At 42.9% G+C, this 21,775-nt stretch overlaps 1 protein-coding gene across 2 annotated transcripts in view; it reads left to right on the top strand.

Moving 5' to 3' along the window:
* Window positions 1–7,490: 7,490 nt before the first annotated feature.
* LOC118358541 (ephrin-A5) overlaps window positions 7,491–21,775 on the top strand; it is a 209,027-nt gene continuing 194,742 nt past the window's right edge. For both annotated transcript variants that reach the window (XM_035736481.2, XM_035736480.2), the window contains exon 1: window positions 7,491–8,601. In XM_035736481.2, coding sequence (XP_035592374.2) covers window positions 8,477–8,601 — 125 coding nt within the window. In that variant the 5' untranslated portion in view covers window positions 7,491–8,476. The remainder of the gene's footprint in view (window positions 8,602–21,775) is intronic.

The raw sequence follows: 21,775 nt of genomic DNA, 5'->3' as shown, positions 1-21,775 counted from the left end.
GTTCTGTATCCGGGTAGCCGGAAAGTAGAGCATTGCAGTAGTCTAATCTAGAAGTGACAAAAGCATGGATACTTTTTTCTGCATCATTTTTTGACAGAAAGTTTCTGATTTTTACAATGTTACAAAGATGGAAAAAAGCTGTCCTTGAAACAGTCTTGATATGTTTCTCAAAAGAGAGATCAGGGTTCAGAGTAACGCCGAGGTCCTTCACAGTTTTATTTGAGACAGCTGTACAACCATCAAGATTAATTGTCAGAAGATCTCATTGTCTCATTGTCTCTTGGGACCTAGAACAAGCATCTTTGTTTTGTCCGAGTTTAAAAGTAGAACATTTGCAGCCATCCACTTTCTTATGTCTGAAACACAGGCTTCCAGCTAGAGGAATTTTGGGGCTTCACCATGTTTAATCGAAATGTACAGCTGTGTGTCATCCACATAGCAGTGAAAGTTACCACTATGTTTCCGAATGACTTCACCAAGAGGTAACATATATAGTGAAAACAATAGTGGTCCTAAAACGGAACCTAAAACGGAACCTTAATAAAATGTTGAATAAACATTACTCCAAGCCCCATATCATACACTCACATACTGAAAATATATGTACATTGCATAATCTATTGATGAGAGAGTGAGCCTCAAATATCACATTCATTTGTACATATCCAGAGTATATGTCACAAGTGACACTGACTTAATAGTGTAGAGTGCCATTATTTTTACCTTAAGTATCAGCAGGTCTTATTATTTTTTATCACTTGTGCTGTGTGTTTACAATGATTCCCTTTTACTTCATTTCTGATATTCTCACGTGTGAAATTCAATTGCATGAACTATTTGTTTACTTGCATAGTGTGCTGTGATCTCCCAGACTGGCATGGACTACATTTCACTTGAGACAGCTGTTGCCAATTCCCTATCACCTTCTCCCCCCCAAACTAATTTCTAAACACCACAGAACAAAAGTTAAAAGGAACTATAACTTAGCTTCAAGTGCCATTTGGACTGTGGACCACTCCGATGGATGTCCACCTCGTTTCTCCTGCTCCTCTCTGCTCTCTCTGACACAATGATCTCTATAGCACTACTTATTTGAGTGTGACTCCAATTGTTGGCCAGTACATGCTTTAATTATATGTTTTGTTTTCCCTGCAACTGCAGACATGGAACACTCCCGATGACCCCACGATCTGCAACACCTAATGCTACAACCCAGCCGGCCTGACACATTGCGGCCACTGACAACCGAGCCAGACTACCAAGAGATCAACATACAACAGCTCTCTATAGCACTACCTGAGGAACGTGCTTATTTCCAGGGTGTGAGTGTGACTCCTATTGTTGGCCAGTACATGCCTAATTGTATGTTTTCTCTCCCCTGCAGGTATAGACACGGGACACTCCCAACGCAACTGCGAAAGGCTACACCCAACGCTACCACGCAGCCGAGCCGGTGGGATTGAGGGACAGCAGGCAACCGGCAGTTGACAATTTACCCAGCCATCCACTAACAACCGGTGCTCGGGAGGAAGGGCGGAACGAACCCTGCTCAGAAAGAGCCAACGAACAAACATTGGCCATCACTCCGTGAGTGAATCAACTGCTGTGTTAGTTTCCCCCGGTACTCATAGTTAGCATATAGCCCAAAATCCTAGCCTTTTATACGTTTCTAATCGGGCCGTAGTGATACTGCGTATTGTCATTGTTGTAAAAGCTAAATTTATAATAAAGAGCATTTGATTATATTTTGGCATGTCTCTCTGCCATGGGATTATAGAACTATGCTTTTGACATAAACTGAATTGTGGCCAAATTGGTTCGGGTTTCAGTCAAGTCTTTGGTCACATTCTTGGTTGGTCAATCAAAAACACCCTGATGAATGGTTAATAATAGCCTCCCACAATACATTTAAATTGTAGTAATTAATCTTAAAATAGCTGGTGGGACAACCACATATCACAGACTTAGAAAGTACATATCGTAGCTATCATTAGAGTCAAAGCTAGGAGGGGGGAGGTCAAGTGCAAGTGCTAGTCAAGTTTTTTCTTTTTTGGGGGGGGCGAGGTGAGGAGGAGGATTATTTAAGATACTGTTTAAAGAGGTAGGGTTTCAGAGTTTCAGATGTTTTTGGAAGATGGTGCCAGGACAAAGAAGAGCTTGGACTAGGCTGAGCAGGATCTGCCATACTATAGTAGTGTGAGTACCAAGAGACCTGAGGTGGCAAAACAGATTTCTCGGCTTGGGGTGTAGGGTTTGAGAATAGCCTGAAGGCAGGGAGGGGCAGTTTCTCTTGCTGTTCCATATGTAAGCACCATAGTCTAAGAGTGGATGTGAGGTTTGACTGGAAGTGTGCTGAGGAGTGGGGTGACATGAGAGAACTTGGGAAGGTTGAAAACCAGACGGGCTGCAGCATTCTGAATAAGTTGCAGGGGTTTGATGGCACAAGCGGGGAGCCCAGCCAAGAGTGGGTTGCAGTAGTCCAGATGGGAGGGGATAAGTACCTGGATTAGGACCTGCACCACTTCCTGTGTGAGGTAGGGTCTTACTCTATGGATTTTGTAGAGCATGAACTGGCAGGAGCGGCTCACTGCTTTGATGTTTTACAGAGAACGACAGGGTGTTGTCCAGGATCATGCCAAGGTTCTTTAGACTTTGGAAGGGCGGCACTGTGGAGTTGTCAACCGTGATGGAGAGGTCTTTGAGTGGGCGGATTTCCCTGGGAGGAAGAAGAGTTCTGTCTACTCAAGGTTGAGCTTGAGGTGGTGGGCAAACATCCAAGTTGAAATAGTTGCCAATGCGTATCACCACCTGGGTGTCAGAAGGTGGAAAGAAGAAAAGTAGAGTGTCATCTGCATTGCAGTGATAGGAGACACCATGTGAGGATAGGATGGATATGATGGCCTTGAATCTTGACTGGTTAGGGTCAAGTGTTTTGGAAGGAAAAGAAAGAAGGGATAGAGGTCTGTCGTTTTTGAAGTCAGATGAGTTGAGTGTTGGTTTCTTGAGGAGGGGAGGAACTCGGACCATTTTGAAGTCAGAGGGGACGCAGCCAGTTGTCAGGGATGAGTTATCTTCTTGGCGCACCCATCCCGTTTGTGGGATCATTTTCATCAACATCCTCTGAATTGCAGAGCGCCAAATTCAAATTAAATTATTAAAAATATTTAATTTTCATGAAATCACAAGTGCAATATAGAAAAACACAGCTTAGCTTGTTGTTAATCCACCTGGCGTGTCAGATTTTTAAAAAACTTTACAGCTAAAGCAAACCAAGCGTTTATATAAGGACATCTCTCTCTCAGCAGACAAAACATTACAAACAACTAGCAGCAAATTAGATTGGTCACGAAAGTCAGAAAAGCAATAAAATGAATCGCTTACCCTTGATGATCTTCGGATGTTTGCACTCACGAGACTCCCAGTTACACAATAAATGTTCATTTTGTTCCATAATGATTATGGTTGGCGCGTTTTGTTGAGTAATCCACACGCTCGAGCGGTCACGACGGGGCAGACGAAAATTCCAAATAGTATCCGTAAAGTTTGTAGAAACATGTCAAACGTTTTTTTTATAATCAATCCTCAGGTTGTTTTTACAATAAATAATTGATAATATTTCAACCGGACCGTAGCTTTTTCAATAGGAGAGAGAGAGAAAATGTCTGCTCCAAGCTGTTGCTCATGCAAAACTCTGCTGGCACCCAGCCATCCACTGACGCGATGTGATCGTTCTCGCTCATTTTTCAGAATAAAAGTCTGAAACTATGTCTAAAGACTGTTCACACCATGTGGAATCCATAGGGAAAGGAATCTGGTTGATATCCCTTTAAATGGAGGGAAGGCATGCAATGGAACAGGGAGGTTTCAAAATAAGAGGCACTTCCTAGTTGGATTTTCCTCAGGTTTTCACATGCAATACCATTTCTGTTATACTCCCAGACAATATGTTGACCGTTTTGGAAACTTTAGGGTGTTTTCTATCCTAATCTGACAATTAAATGCATATTCTAGCTTCTGGGCCTGAGAAATAGGCAGTTTAATTTGGGTACGTAATTCATCCAAACATCAAAATACTGCCCCCTACACTCAACAGGTTAATGAGGGAAATGAGAAATGGGAAAGGTCGCTCTGGATAAGAGCGTCTGCTAAATGACTTAAATGTAATGTGTAAATGTCTCCAGAGATGGTCTGGAGAAGGGAGGAGGGGATGGGGTCGAGCAGGCAGGTTGTCGGTCGGCCAGACCTCACTAGTCGCAGGATGTCTCCTGCAGAGAGAGAAGAGAAAGAGGTCAAAGCGTAGGGTAGTTCTGGGGGAAAGAGTACTGGAGTGCATGAGTACTGGATGTCGTCAACCTTTTTTTCAAAGTGGTTAACAAAGTTGCCTGTAGAGAGGGACGAAGGAGGTAGAAGAAGGTGAAAAATAGTATCTTAGGGTTAGAAGCAGAGGTGTGAAATTTTGAGTGCTAGAAAGTGGCTTTAGCAGTAGATACAGAGGAAGAGAAGTTAGATAGGAGGGAGCGAAAGGATGATCGGTCCTACGGAAGTTTAGTTTTCCTCAATGTGAGTCATAGGATGCGGAAAGGGAGGAGTGTAGGGTCGAAGAGGCAGAATCAGAGGAAAGGAGGGAAAATGATTTAGCAGAAGGGGGAGATGATAGGACAGAGAAGGAGAGAGTAGTTGGTGAGAGAGTGAAAACTGCAATGGTGCATGACCATCTGGGTAGGGGCTGAGTGGTTAGGGTTGGAGGAAAAGGAGACAGAAAAGGAAACAAAATAGTGATCAGAGACCTAGAAGGGGGTTGCAGTGAGATTAGTAGGCGAGCAGCCTCTAGTAAAGATGAGGTCAAGCGTGTCTTGTGATTTGGAGGGGATTGGGTGAGGGTGAGGTCAAAAGTGGCAAAGAGGGGAAAGAGAGATTTGGAAATAAATTAATCGAAGGCAGAAGTCGGAGATTGATGTCGCCAAGTACGAAGAGCGGTGAGCCATCGTCAGGAAATTAGCTTACCAAGGTGTCAAGCTCATTGAGGAAGTCTCCAAGGGCACCTGGTGGGCGACAGATGACAACAATGTTAAGCTTAAATGGACAAGTGACAGTGACAGCATGGAATTCAAATTAGGATATGGTTAGGTGAGAGAGGGAGAAAATAGAAAACCTCTACCATGATGACCAGATGGTCTCAGACTATGAGAGAAAACATAGTCAGATGAAGAAATAGCAGCTGGAGTAGCAGTGTTCTCTGGGGTGATCCATGTCTCCATTGGGGCTATAAAGTCAAGGGACTGACCTCAGATCAGGCAGTTCCAAATGCTGCCAGACACCCCAGAAAACATCACACCCACAGGGGTGGCTGACCAATTTCATCAGGGAGTTTTTGTTGTTAAATTAGTTTTTCCTGTTAATTTATCTAAAGCAATCCCTTTAAATACCGAGTAACATCAATTTTAACTTCAATTTGAATTTGATCGGCACAACCTTAAAATATAGCCTATGGAGAATGCCTTCAGAATGGAGATCAATGAAAGATAGTCATCAAAACGTATGCGCATTGATCTCCGTTTCAGAATTCATGCGTAGATTTAAAAACATTCTGATATTTCACAATAGGCTATGTATGTTAAGGGAGGTTTTCGTGAACCCTATCACTTAGAAAATATGTGTTTATGCAGGACATTTAAAAAACAGTGTTTGATTTGTTCTGAAAATTGCCACATTCAGTTTTTCAGTCCATAGTATTGTGCGTCATGCGCTGGCTGGCCTTGCGTCAGGTTCAAACTGCGGCTTAGTCTGCGCTCCGCACCATAATTATTTAATTAGCCTACATGTCGTTTCTGTATACATGAACGGTTTGATCCTCAGCTATAACCACACCTCTGTGAAGGCAGTACAGTGAAAGCAAAGTTAAACGAAACAATGTAATTAAATGGAATGATATGAAAGGAATGTTATACCAACTGAAGGGAACAATTAACTAGTAAATTGGCAGTTAAATGTGCTATCATTAGGCCTACTAATGGTCGATACTGATAGAAATAGGAAACGAAGAAAGTCAGGGTAGGTCTATGTAGGCTAAACATTCGAGAGTGCCAAAAGGTTTCATTTGGCGTGACTCATTGCGAAAAAGGTCATACAATTTAAATTCTGCATAACAGCATAGCATTTCATAAACTTCACTGTCAGAAAGTTGATATGTTGATAAGGTTCAGTTTTGCTGCTATTTGACTGCGTTAGGGTCTCGTGAGCCTCAGTTGGTAGAGCATGGTGCTTGCAACGCTATGGTAGTGGGTTCGATTCCTACAGAGGACCCGTATGGAAATGTATGAACTTGTATAAGTCGCTCTGGATAAGAGCGTCTGTTAAATGATGTAATAGTTTAAAATGTTGAGAGCTTGGAAATATGAAATGACTAGTGCATTTATGTCAAAATGTAGTTATTGACATAGGGAAGGGAAAGGAGATACCTCGTCAGCTGTACAACTGAATGCATTCAACCACAATGTGTCTTCCCCAATTAACCCAACCCCTGTTGATCAGTCTGTTCAATGTTTTCGACCTATATAGTGCTCTAAATACCCAAATTAATGTTAAGTTCAAAAGAGTACAATATAAAAAATGGAGACACCTTTCAAACCAATGACGATTCCCAACATTAAAGTCAATGATTTCAGAAAGATTTAATATTTTTGCAAATAGAACCTTATAGTACCATGCTTTCGATGTTTGTCTCCAGCGATCATAAGGTTATCCAAACGGATTACTAATTTAACTATAACTCTTATCAATAGCTTTTATAAATCTGTAAATTACAGTGCATGGAGAATGGTGTTAGTTATATCAGGAGAAAATGTATTAGATGAGTATGACTTCTTTGTGCCTGTTGTAGGCTGGTTTGCCTGGTCTCCACTACGGGGCGTCTGGGCGCTGCATTGACCGCAACAAGTTAGATGTCCACCCGCTGCTGAGGGTCATGTCAGAATGAAAAAAAAGGATGCTTCAAAATCTATTCACTTCAAAATCATATATGCGCAGGGCTACAAACGTGACAAACAATATGTATTTTGTTCATTCTAATTATAATCTGAGAAAGTGCACACACACACACACACACACACACACACACACACACACACACACACACACACACACACACACACACACACACACACACACACACACACACACACACACACACACACACACACACACACACACACACTCTGTTGGTCCAGATTGTAACTCGATTGTTGGTCTCTGTCCGTTTGCTCGGTAATTAAATAGCCTGCTCAGTGCGTTTATCAGTGTGATCTGACAGTGTATCTCTCCGTCCCTATCCCGGGCTCCTTCTCTCGTGCAAGCGGTGCATTCAGCTTCCGCACAGTAATTGAATTAGTTCGGTTGGGAGGGGAGGGATCTTGTTTTGTTAGTGTGACGCCCATTCAAAATTCAAACCAATGGGACTATCCTCCGGTCGGCTGTAACCGAACCCACTCTCTGGCAGTCAGCAACGAACTGCCTTTGCTCTCACCTTCCCTCTCGTCTCGTCCGGTTGAATCGAAACATCAGGTGAAAGAAGCACATGAATCAAGCGTGTTTTATTTTTTCTCTCCAATGGTTATATATGAAGAGAATGCTGTGGAATGCTGCCATTTGGGTTCCGGGCAAACAAGCTGCCCTACTGTCACCCAGCAGCAGCGCATGAGAGAGGCTCGAGGACGGACTCCTCCCCACCTACCCGTGACACTTTCAAGACAGCGCTGAGAAAGGATAGCAGCCTTTTTCGGCCAGTCTGCGAACAGAGCAGTGAGACAGCGTTACGTATAAACGACTTCACTGCAGCCGGGGGTTGCCTATGTGGCTTTCTAAAGTTCCACCTCTGAAAACGTTGACATCTGACGGACTCGAGCTAAAGCGCGAGATTGCTTCTTTTCGTTTCTCATTATTGGACTTGGACCTACCCTCTGCGCTGTTGATTCCCAGCGAACAGTCCTGACACGAATCCAGCTCAGCGCATGCCATGACCTTACAGAGCCTGCTGTATTAGATGGTCATTCTAATCAACGTTTTATACATCTGACTGCATGTATTGATATCCCTTTTTGTACATTTGTGTGAAAAGTGTCTGCCCTAGGAGTGATTTTTACTTATCCTGGAGCCGTCAAAGCTGACGTCCCATGAACACATAAAACTGAACCCGGACACTGAACCTGAGCGAGATGCACTACACACAGTGACACTTGCACTACACACAGTGACACTTGCATCAAAGCCCTTCGCACATAGTGGTGTAGGAGACAGCGATTTTCTGTTGTATTTAATTGTCCTGCCTTTTTCTGTCATCCATAAACTGCGACAGAGGAAAGCAAAGGCACACACATGTAAACGAAAGAAGGCATCTCTCCAGCTGAAGTGTACCGAGAACTGACAGATCGTGCAGTCACCCCACATCGAAGAGGAATACGTGCCGAACTTTGCTGTTGTAATGTTGAAAGTGGAGATGGTGCTATTTGTCTTTCTGGTGCTATGGATGTGTGTATTCAGCCAGGAGCCCAGCTCCAAGGTGGTGGCCGACCGGTATGCCGTTTTCTGGAACCGAACCAACCCCAGGTAGGTGCCACTCAGAGCGGCCAGTGGGGCCGAAGGGAGTCGATGTTGTCTCTGTGATCTCACCACTGGCCGGGGCGTGTGTATAGACAAATGGCACGGTGTCTTTTATTTAAGGTATAGAGTCATTCTTATTGAACAGTTCTCTCTGATGGGGTATAGGCTATTTCCCAGAAATGTGGGTCGGTTATTGGTACAACAGAACACAACCTGTGCGCACAGGTTGAATATAGGCTAACCTATTTTGGATACAGTCTACACTGAATTGTTTTCAGTCAACCGTAATCAGGTCAAGTTGATCAAATCTAGAATATTGTCATAATAAGCCTATATGCGATGTGTCACCCGAAAAGCGCACGGTTGGAGAGTAATATCTTGCGTGTTCCAGTGTCTGCATTCCGTGTTTGTGAATCGATTGGGCGCTCGTGCCTGTCTTCTGAATATGCCCCGGTTAAATCATGGAACATTATTTGTGGGTTAATTCGAGTGGATTTGTAGTAAAGGCTTCCCGTTGGAGTATGTAGAATAATGCGTGGACCATTGCATTGCTTGGATCGCGTAGGCCTACAACGTATATGTAGCCTACATCTCTCATCTTTGAATGAGCAGAATTCAACTCAGCAAGTGCTGTCAATTCACGGATAAAATGGCACCATGATTAACCCATATTTCCTATTTCCGAGAACAGCAACCGCGCGAAAATATTACAATTTAGATGTAGCATGTGAGCGGGAATCGCTCAAATCTGTACGACGTATGTTTTGTCACTAGTTGTAGGCCATGGGCACATTTATGGGTCGCTCTTCCAATTTAGAAGCATATAAGAAATCAATAATACGCCTACTTAACCAGGAATAAAGCCTCGCTATGCTGATAGGTTGCACTTCATTTAGTCGTTTAATCTCTTGTTTTTTAATTTGTTAATGATATGCGTTGTTCACAGGGGATTTATCCAATCCGCGTGTTCTTATTCGGATAACATGTTTTAATCCAGTGGAAGAGCTCCTCTGTAATGTTTCCCAAAAATGTTCTCACCGACTTTGAATTACATAATTATGCAATTATCATGATTCATAGGTTTAAATGGTTAAATCATTGATATTTAATTCACATGAACATACTGTAATTCAAATGTCGGTTGACTGGTTGTGAAAGCAGCAATTTTTGCTGCGCTAAAGTAATGTACTTCGTGCGAGCATAGCATACGATGTAGGTATTGTCATACTGTCTAAAACCACAAACGTTAAAAACAAGTTGATAATCAATATATGAAATGTAGAACGTATACACAGACGTATTAGCCCATGGCCAGAATAGTTTGGCAACCGTGAAACATTGATAGTTTACATTGAAGGACAAATTCGTAAACAAACCAATAATAATAATAATATAATGCCCTCATTTTGCCACAACTAACCCCACTTAATTGATTTATTAGATATCACATTATTTAATGAACTTCATTTTATTGAATATTGAGTAAGGATGTTGGACATGTAGCCTACGATTCATTATATTCTAAAACTTTTCCACAAAGTAGTTGATATCAGCAAGCATTGTGCAAAATACATATGTTTTTATTTGGAATTTTTGATTGAATAATTTAAAACAGAATTGAAGTTGATTGAGAGAGAGAACCGATTGCATTTGGGCAAGTTTCACATAGTTATCTAGTATAGGATTAAGATGTGGTGTCTATTCCTAATATATTGTAGGCTACAATGAAGCACCCATGTATTAGTTTTACATAGTGAGATTAAGGTCAACGGAGGTTTCCATTTCCTTGAGGCCATAGCATACAAAGTGTAGCTTTTGACATTTTTCAAATACAGAGGGTCATACTGTACATGTCATATAACATTTTCTGGAAAACCTAACAGCAGCCAATCATACTTCACATAGTCAAACGTGTATTTACTTGTCATATTTAGCTTATTTCATGTGTTATTCTAATTGAAAAACAGTATTTGACTTTTTGTATGACTATATTCAGACCCTAGTCTGAATTTTTCCAATTAAATTGTTGCTGTTCACTCACTCAAATGCCCAAATTATTTAGTATTTGCTGAATGGTTCACCTAAGCTTATTCTCCAAAAACATACAAAGTATTTTATTATAGCTACATAGACAATAACTATTTATATTCATTTTGAAGTTTCTGAAAAAATATTAATGCTGAAAGCAATTAGTGGTCAGGGTACAAGCGTAGGGACCTAGTTGAGCTGGGGCCATTCAAGCCTTAGACTAGGTATCCCTAGTGCTGGTACACTCCATCATGACCGCTGTGGTCCAGCTCTACACTCCAGCTTAAGCCAGTTGTTTATTTGTGTGCCGCTTTGTTCAACAGAAGTAACACAAATTTGAGCTCCGTCTGATGTGTTACACTGAAAGACACAGTGTCATTAGGGTGCACATTTTTCACAAAGACTTTGACTGGCGGTTCTGTGGACCGCTTGATTTACTCCAGATGTGCTGACAGTTTGCTTACTTCCAGTGGAATAAAAAAGTAAGCTACAGAAATTAAAACGTTTGAGTAAATGTACTGTAAATTTCGAGTTGAAATTGAAGGAAACCAAAACAGAACTCTGAGGAGACGTGAGCTAGCTCCAATAGTGTTGAACTTGTGAAATCGAGTTATAGGTTGTTTCCCTCGTCTTGTTTCTGAACCCCTGACTAGCCCGAGGACAGGAAACAGGCTTTAATAATGTTAGTCATCTTCTTCTACTTACACTAATCAAGTTTGTTTGACTCTGAACTAGTGTTGGGTGGTAATCCAGAGGTTCATACCTTCGTACTGTTCCTGTACGGTTCCTGTACCATACCAGGGTATGGGATTACTGGCAGTGCACACAAAGGCCGTTTAGGATGCAGGGATCTTGATCCAGGAGGGGAAAGCTAACCACTTAGCTAGCAAGTTACATTAGCAAACCCTGTAGGGCAGAGTCAGAAAACTAGAATGACCGGAAAGAGAGGACAGGAGAGCAAACATTTTGTTACAGATGCCTCGGTAAATAAATATGTGTTCTCTATATCTGTATGAGCCAGCGGTGTTGTATGGAGTAGGGTGTATATTAAGTGTATTGACCTCTCCATCAAAGCTCTATGAAGATCCCAATCACCAGTTTGGCTGACGGTCAACCTGATTCACAAACAGAAAACAATCAAATATTAGTCCCCAAAGGGAAGTGTGGAAAAATCATAGTCCTTTGTTATCTGCTATTGGAGGTGTTTCTTCTTCACACGACTGCATCTACAGTTCAGTGGTGTATGGGAGCAGACTGGAGGTTCTCCTACATGCTCTGTTGACCCAAAGTGAAGAAAGTGTTTAGATACTTCACACCTTGGGCAGGAGACCGAGAACCTTAAGAAACTGCTAAATTACTCTGGCGAATCTTTCTCTCTCTCGCTCAATTCAATTTCAATTTAAGGGCTTTATAGGAATGGGAAACATATGCTAACAATGCCAAAGCAAGTGAAATAGATAATAAACAATACAAAATTAACAGGAAACATTATACCTATACCCAGGTATTTCAACATTACACATTACATGTCATATTATGTCTATATACTCTCTCTCCTCTTTATTTTCTTTTTCTTTTTCTCTCTCTCTCTCTCTCTCTCTCTCTCTCTCTCTCTCTCTCTCTCTCTCTCTCTGTCTCTCTGTCTCTCTGTCTCTGTCTCTGTCTCTCTCTCTCTCATTCCCTGTGATTATTTCTAATGTCCTTGATGGAAAGTGTTTTTCCTATTCCTACCTATTATTCACTCTTTTTCTTTCTATCTTTCTTTATCTCAGTACCTTGTGTATTTAGTCACTTTGTTTTCTCTAAGGAGGTTCCTGCTGTCCTGCTGGTGAGAGCTCTTCCTTCAACTCCCCTCTCCCCCAACTCCCCTCTCCCCCATAGCTGTAGGCCACTCTGTCTCTGTCCCACACTGGTTACCACAAAATGAATGAATACAATTAGATATTTCAGGAGTCCCTCCATGGACCCAACTAGTGCTAGCTAGAGAGGACACACACACACACACACACACACACACACACACACACACACATATATATATATATATATATATATATATATATATATATATATATATATATATATAGACATAAATAAATAACTCTGCCAGATAACTTTGAGGTGTGTGTGTGAGAGAGAGAGCGATTTACAAAAGTACATTTGGACTGAATGGACTGAACTAAAATGGTTTTGACCCCAAACCCGATCTGCTGGCCTCACTCATAGCTTTCAAGCCGTTCTGTGCATGTCTCTGTGCTATGTGAAGAATGGGCCAGGAGGTCACCAGGGGCTTGGTCCCTCTCCTCAACACTCTCGCAAACCTCTCATAATTACGTCTCTCCCGGTTGGACTTCTCATTACCTATCACCGAGCCACGGGACGTAACAAACTATCTGTCGCTGTGTGTGTGCTGACTGTGCACTAACACAGACACAGTACATATTCAGACTGTAGAGAGAAAGTCTCTACCATAGCCGTATCCAGGAGACTAGTCCAGTGATCAAAACACAATACGTCCTTGTTTATTTACATTACTTTTAGATTACAATTCCTTGTCCTATTTAATAGCATATTTACTTACATGAAAGATTTTCCAATGTAATAGTGGATTTTAGTTGAGTTTAAAATAAATTTGACCCCACGCCCCCCCCCCCACACATTCACTCTCCTCTGCCCTGTTGTTCTTTTTCTATACCCTCAGACTTATTTTTCCATCAGTTGGCTCCCTCCCTCCCTCCCTCCCTCCCTCCCTCCCTCCCTCCCTCCCCCTCCCTCCCTCCCTCCCTCCCTCCCTCCCTCCCTCCCTCCCTCCCTCCCTCCCTCCCTCCCTCCCTCCCCCCTCCCTCCCTCCCTCCCTCCCTCCCTCTCTGACTGAAGGCTGATTAGTTCTCGTTAATGACCCCTTGCTCTGCCGTTATTTCATCCCTGCAGCGTCTGCAACAGCAGGGTAGACTCAACAGAAATGGAAAGAGAAAGCGAGAGAGAAGGGAAAGAGATGGCGTTGGAGGGAAAGAGCAGTAGAGATACAACGTAGGTGTGACATATTATTAAATCAAACAGTTGCCCGAAGGATTCATGAAAAAATATGACCTGAGACGAGGATCCTTTGTGATATGAATGCAAATTACTTTTTTTTTGCAAAATAGCATTTACTGCTTTTGGACAAAGCCTGTTAATAAAGTTAATTTTAATTTGACAAATATATTGACCCAATACATTAATGAGGGGTCTCTTCTCCTGAAATTTGTTTTTTTCCGTAGTGCCTACTATTTGAAGTCCGTAGTCATACAAGCCATCCTAATATCTTTCCAAATTAAAGAGAGCCTTTTGAGGAAACTGAACAAAGTGTTTGAACAAGTAACCTCTGTGTATTTTTGACTTAACTTATTATGCGGTCATAACAACAGCTTCATGTTCTACCTCTGAAGTGTATCCATGGTGGACTGTTATAATGTGAGAGAGAGGAGAACATAGCTCAGTAAAATACGTGTGGGTGGATCAGTTTTTCTTCAGTGAGCGCTGGTCTTGAACAGAGGAGAAGGCCTCTCGGTTTTGACCCTGTTAGAGATGCCGAGCAGCGGGCAGAACACGCAGCTTCACAGGAGTCTGTGGATGTCTTTCACTCGTTGGAGATTAGATTATCTTGTATATCATTGTGGAAAACATGCGTTTCACAGAAAAAAAGTACACTTTTAGATTTTTTATTTGCACATTTGATTTTTGTTAATTTTGTATTGGTTGATTTTTATGTGGAAGTTAATTCTGATACATTACTGTCCCAGTTAAAAAGTCATATACATCCAAGAGAGCAGAACATATTTCCCCAAATGATTTAACCAAAGTTCTACACTTTGGAGGTTTGGGTTGTTGTTGCACTGGTAGGCTATAGATGGCTGTACTGTACTGTGGCCGTAACTCATTTCAATGTCCAGATTTCTGCTTTGTTTTGAGCTTAATCACTCCAATGTCATGTGCAGTGCTGAAACTCCACTATCGGCCGGCCCATCTCCATTCAGCTGCCCACTAATCCCCAGCTTTCACAGTAACGCTATAGCCTTACTTGGAAACAATACAGTATTAACCAGCTTACGCAACACCCACATGTGTCCGATCGTATACTATACTTTTATAAAATTCTGTCACAACATTGATAGAAATAACTTTTCCCTGTCCGGTTTCCCTGAGTTTTGTCTTTATTTCCCCCAGGTCTGAGTATAGTTTCTGTGTTTCAGGGTTCTCTGAGGTATAGGAGAGAGGGGATCATTTTAAAGGTATTTGGTGTACTCTGGACCAGATCTCCCTATCCCAGCTCTAACCATTACCTATAGCTCTAAAGACCACAAAGGAATCTGGACCAGTTCTCAGGGGTAGATGTTAGATGCAGTTTATCGTTAACGCATGCTGTCTTTTGTCCTTGTTTCTCTAAAGCTGTGAATTACAATTTTATGAATATGTGTATTCTATGCGTTATAAGTCTATGGGCATTATGCCTTTGTCTGGAGCTGTAGAGGCCCTCGCCCCCAGTCCTTGCCCCTACCCTTGGTCTCCCCCCCCCACCACAGGCAGAGTACACGCCCCCAACCTCTGCCCTCCCTAGTACCCCCCCATCCAGACACATTTTTTGAGGGGGAGGTCTGGAAGCAGCTGGTAGTGGCATGGAGTGATCTACCTTCCCAGACCACATGTGGGCGCTATTGTGCGGCTCGCTCACCCCCCATACTCCAAACCCCAATCTGTGAGGAATTTCTCAGACATGGACACTCCTGCCCTCCAATCCTTTCCTTCCTGTCCATACTGCTCCTCTTCTTCCTGTTGAGTGTAGGGTGATTGCATGGCTCAATGCATTGTTTCAGTTTTGACAGGTTGACTGGAACTTGCAGCAACTCAACATTGCCACCCATGGCAGCAGTTCTTTGTGCCCTGTGTCAACATAGCGACATTTATGTTCTGTGTCTATTTTGGATATGTTACATTTATGCTGAGGTCAGGTGCATAGACATATATTTTTTTTTTTATTAACGCCAAGAAAAATTAATTTCTTTGTGATTACATTTTTTTTTCACTTTTGATCAAGTGTAGTACAATTCTTTATTCATTTATTTGATGTCAACAAGCTCATTTAGTCTTGCTTGATTTGTTTTCTGTGTTCCGCTGTTAAACTCATTTACACTCAAAGTTCAATTGCATTTTGACGCAATAACAACATTTGCATGAAAAGACCAGAAGGGCATGATTGAATGATTGATTTTCTTGTTGTCATCACCCTTTTCTCTGCAATTGGAAAATGTGACGGGCCGAGACCAACCATTTGAGACCCTCGGTTTTGCCAGACCCATTTTCCACAGATAATTCCTTTCATGGTACACTGACTGCGGACATTCACAGACATTTTCCTTATTTAACTTTGGGGCTGACTGGCTTGGCGGTGCGGGGGAGTGAGTGGATGTTGTTCTAGCTGGGTTGGGGAGCAGTGTGGAGAATGTATCCTAGAAGACGTCACATCTCCAGAACAAATACCTAATTGACAGTGTAGGCCTTCGTAAATGACAAGGGAGAGGGAGACCCGTGTTTTAAAGAATGAAATGTCACCACCGTTAGAACAGCCAGCAGCCTTGGTCATGGTTTCCCTTCTTCTCAGTCTGACTGTAATAGTCTGTTGGGTTTATTCCCAAACGTCCATCTCCATGAGTAGAGCCCATGCATTACTGAGTACTGCTTCTGTGGGAAGAATATTCCATTCAAGAAGGAAACGCTAGCACATCTTATTGTACTGTAGTTCCAGGTGCCTAAATAAAAATACAGAATACGTCGTTGCTCCACAAAGTGTTAAGGGAATATACTGTTTTTATCCTCCTGTACCTTTGTCACAGAGTATATCCACCTCCACACCTGTATGCAGTCAGTCAGAGCCACTGAAAGCCCAGTCTCAGCTTGTGGGTTTTGGAGGCAGGATGTTGGTCTGTGTGTCTGCTTCAGTCTAGCGTAGATGATGCGGGTGTTGGCATATCAGTCGATGGGCCAGACATTGTTTTGAATATGAACACCCCCTCTATTTCCCCTCTCAATTCCATGTCCCTAAACACAAACACATCAACAACGCGTTCACCTCGCTTAGCCCCCGCTGCTTGAACTGGAGAGAGGCACCACAAAACAGTTAAGCCGATTCCAAACTCCCTCCGAGTACAACCTACACACGTGTGCGCGCACGCAGCAGCGATCCAGTCTCTCTCTCTGGCCGGGTTCTGACAGGCTGAAAGGCAGTCATTGTTCTCCTTTCTCTGTCCTCTCTCTCTCAGCTGAAAGTAGGCATGCCCTTAAAACGGAGGGAGAGAAGGGAGATGGAGCAGTTGGAAGGGTTGATGAGGCAGGAGTGGGGGCCACAGCACGTTCACTAAGGAGAGGAAGAGACAAGAGGAGGAGATGGGGGAAGGCAGAGTGTTATAACCGAGGCTGAGGAGAGTGTTTAGGAGGTGGCTCTATATACAACAAGATCTCATAGTTTCCCTTCGAAATGTAACAGGGTTACAGGGTTAATTCCGTGTGGTTACAGGTTAAAACAGAAACAACTCAAATGTTAAGAGTTTAGGCATTCATTTAGAGTGGTTAAGGTTAGGGATATGGTTTGGGAAGGCTTAAAACAAAATAATAAAAAACAACGTGCTATTACCATCAAGTATCATCAAGTATGCAAGTGGTCTAAGCAACGCGCTTCGGCTCTGAGCATCATGAGATCATGCCCACAATCGTTTCTTTTTTGTCACATTTTTTTGCAGATGAAGGCATATATCTATGTTCTCAACCTTCTGAAATTGAAGTCTTATTTTAGTGATCAGGCTGCTGTATACTCCACACACTTCTATTTGTCCCCCTTATCACTTGTTTCACACCTCAGTTTCCAGCCATTTTTGCCTCTCTTCACTAATTCCATCCTCACCCCCTGCTCATGGCCCGGATTTGGTTGGCTGGATAATGCAAACATTATCCCAGATAACCAAATTTGACATCAGAACGGAACATGAGCGTACGCAGAACATACCACACACACATTCAACAACGGCTTTGCTATTTTTAAGAAGTAGAGTTCATATTTTGTTGTGGAGCTCAAGTTGTGGAGATTAATTTTCTATGTACATTTTTTACACCCAAAACCTCTTCAGAGTGAAGCCCCTATACCCAGGTATTTTAAGGCAACGCAGCCTATCCCAGCCTATCCCAGCCTGTCCCAGCCTATCCCAGCCTGTCCCATAGCTGCTGCTGCTACCCAGGTTATGAACATGGAGTCACTGAGAGGATTAAAAAGCCATCAGCTCTTTGTCCTGAGACACAAAACCTCTTCCTCTCAAGTCCCCCCATCTTTCTATTCTTCCTCTACTCCCTCCTTCCCTCCTTTCTTAGAAAGCTCTGACATTCATATGAATCAGTTTTAAAGGCTAATGAGATAAGACAGACTTAAGGGGAGACCCCAAAGTGCCCTAAGCCCCCTGTATAAACAGAAGTGATGAACGGGGTCTGGGGCTACAGTTTCTTTAAGGATCACTATACACTTCCGTTTTCAATGCTCTTTGTTTGGTACAAAACTCCAGTCAGAATTGTGAAATGCAATAAAGCATTTTTTTTCCTAAATATTTTTTTGGGGAAATGGTGGTGTGCTGTGGTGTGGTAGTGGGATGGTATTTGGGGGAATAGATAATTGATGTTGAGACTTGATCTGGATGTTTGTGAGGTGTTTGAGAAACATGCCTTTTTCTTTCCCCAGTTTCTCCTTTCTATTTCGCTTTCCCCCTCTTTCTCTCTCTCTTTCTCCCCCCTCTCTCCCTCTCCCTCTCTCTCGCTCCCCCTCTCTCCCTCTCCCCCTGCCTCTCTCTCTCACTCCCCCATTCTCCCTCTCTCTCTTGCTCCCCCCTCCCTCCCTCTCCTCTCTCTCTCTCTCTCTCTCTCTCTCTCTCTCTCTCTCTCTCTCTCTCTCTCTCTCTCTCTCTCTCTCTCTCTCTCTCTCTCTCTCTCTCTCTCTTTCTCTCCCTCTCCCTCTCCCTCTCTCTCTCGCTCCCCCTCTCTCTCTTCACCTCTGTCTCCCCCTCTCTCTCTTTACCTCTGCCCCCCCCCCCCTCTCTCTCTCTGTTTCTTTCTTTCCTTCTCTCTAACTCTGTCTCTCTCTGTCTCTCTCTCTTTCTCTCTCACTGTGTCTCTCTGCCTCTCTCTCTCCCAGAGATTACTAGTAGAGGTGTCCGTAATAAGTCTTGGGTTTTGGGGGTTCCTGCTGGGGTGACTCAGCATGCACTGTTTTAGGGTTAGGCCCAGTGTTATGGCTGGCCTTGCTGACTGACGGCTGGCTAATACGCAACTGTATCTCTGTGTGTGCATATGCGCGTACAAGTGAGTGAGCAAAAAAAAATATGGAGGTTCAGTGAGGATAAATACAAATGTTGCGCCAGCCTTTCGAGCAGACATATACAAAGGGGTAATGTTGGCAGCCATTTTTGAGCCAAACTATACAGCCATACATGACAAGAGATTTTAGAATTTTCAACTGTATATAAAATGTCCCGAAATAACAGATGTGTGATTAAAGGAACTGTGTGGAGGGTAGTCTTACTGAGAATATAAAATAATCTCAAATGAATCTGTGATTATGCCAATATTTCACTAGATTTAGGTGGGTCAGTCACAGAGCAGAAATAGTCATGAGACACATGAAATAATGCAATTGGATAACAAAACAAGGTCATTCAGACTTTATTTGATTTAAATGTCTGCAGCTGTACTGCTCTAAACATTTTCTTGTGGCAATGAATAGGCACACATTCTTGTTTCAGACATAACGTTAGGAGTAGTGTTTTTCTCTCTGTGTGGTTGGCTTTTGGTTTTGAAAAGGTCTTGTTGGAATATACAGTGGGCCGGCTCAAGTTCCATAGAACACGGAACACACAGAACACTCCATCCAGTGTTCCAGTGTTCCAGAGTTACCATAGTTCCAGAGTTCCCTCTCACCTGCTGTGCTCTGTACTCCTTAGCGTCTGAACACCATGTCATTCCTAGAACACGACCGGAGACATTCCAGCCAGGATTAGATGGGGGAGTTTGCAGGAGGTTTTTAATTTTCCCAGGAATTAACAATGTTGGAACAGCGTTGTTTGCCTCACTAGTGCTAGTGTCTTAATTTAGGCTGCTGTGTTCCTGTTGTTATTCATATAATAGCATCAATCTTTTGAAATACAGATCAATGAGAAATAAGTTTAATGGATAGGAATGCATGTAAGGAATTATGTTTTTGCGTTGTTTTTTTTTTTGACTGGAATTGTATTTCAATGTCTTATTTTATTATTTTACCTAAATTAAATGTTTTCAATTTTATTTTTGTTCTTATTTATTGAGAGATTTAGGAAAAACAAAAATGACTATTTGTTATTCACACTTAAAAAAAATATCATTTTAACTTTTATTAAGAAATGTGTTTAATTTGTTGTAGTGTATATATATTTTTGAACACAACAATACATTCATATTACTGGTATAGAACTATATGCTATAATATACCGTTTATTAGGTATACCCATCTAGTACCGGGTCGGAACCCCCTTTGTCTCCAGAACAGCTACAATTTTTGAGGGCATGGGAAACGTTCCTCAATTGCTATCGAAGGGCCTAACGTGTGTCAGGAAGACATTCCCCACACCATTACACCACTGCCTCCAGCACACCATTGACACCAGGAAGGATGGGGCCAGGGACTCATGCTGCTTACGCCAATCCTGACTCTTTCGTCAGCATGCACCGTTGACACCAGGAAGGATGGGGCCAGGGACTCATGCTGCTTACGCCAATCCTGACTCTTTCGTCAGCATGCACCGTTGATTCCAGGAAGGATGGGGCCAGGGACTCATGCTGCTTACGCCAATCCTGACTCTTTCGTCAGCATGCACCGTTGATTCCAGGAAGGATGGGGCCAGGGACTCATGCTGCTTACGCCAATCCTGACTCTTTCGTCAGCATGCACCGTTGACTCCAGGAAGGATGGGGCCAGGGACTCATGCTGCTTACGCCAATCCTGACTCTGCCGTCAGCATGCACCGTTGACTCCAGGAAGGATGGGGCACCAGGAAGGATGGGGCCAGGGACTCATGCTGCTTACGCCAATCCTGACTCTTTCGTCAGCATGCACCGTTGACTCCATGAAGGATGGGGCACCAGGAAGGATGGGGCACCAGGAAGGATGGGGCCAGGGACTCATGCTGCTTACGCCAATCCTGACTCTTTCGTCAGCATGCACCGTTGACACCACGAAGGATGGGGCCAGGGACTCATGCTGCTCACGCCAATCCTGACTCTGCCGTCAGCATGACACAACAGGAACCAGGATTTGTCGGACCAGGAAATGTTCTTCCACTCCTCAGTTGTCCAGTGTTGGTGATGCCCGCTGGAGCTGCTTCTTCTTGTTTTTAGCTGATAGGAGTGCAACCCGGTGTGGTCATCTGCTGCAATAGCCCATCGTGACAAGGACTGATGAGTTATGTGTTCCGAGATGCCGTTCTGCACACCACTGTTGTACAGCACCGTTATTTGCCTTTGTGGCCCGCCTGTTAGCCTGCACAATTCTTGCCATTCTCCTTCGACCTCTCATCAAAAAAACAGCCCTGTTTTTGTCCACTGTTTTTTGTATTTTGCACCAAAGGCAAAAGTCATTGAAGGCAGTCAAATTCCACCATTTAGTCACTGTAATTAGGCTTCTCTAAGCTCTGATGCTGCTGATGGCTTCTATTAAAAAGAGGAGGTCAGCTTTCTATAGGTCAGTGGTGTACCATCAGCTTTCTATAGGCTAGGCCTACTATATTTATTTCTCAACTTTCTTAATATTATGCACATTGCTTCTCTTTACAACAAGAGTTCAGCCTACCAGCCTACCTACATGAATATAAACCACAGGGAAAAGCGTCCTTCTTTCGCTGTTTAAGTGTATAGATGCCATATCTTTTTCTCTGCTCCTGTTGCCCCTGTTTCCATACAGGCGCATGATGACGGTCCATTCTAAATCAAAACCAATTTCACACATATATTACTTAGTGTATGTAAAGACACGATTAAATCAATAATAGTCTGACGGGTGACAATATTAGCATATCACTTGTGAATTATATATTATCACTTGGTAATGATG

The sequence above is a fragment of the Oncorhynchus keta genome, chromosome 25 (assembly GCF_023373465.1).
Source record: "Oncorhynchus keta strain PuntledgeMale-10-30-2019 chromosome 25, Oket_V2, whole genome shotgun sequence".
Lineage (NCBI taxonomy): Eukaryota > Metazoa > Chordata > Actinopteri > Salmoniformes > Salmonidae > Oncorhynchus > Oncorhynchus keta.
This window is presented reverse-complemented; position numbering and strand designations above follow the sequence as displayed.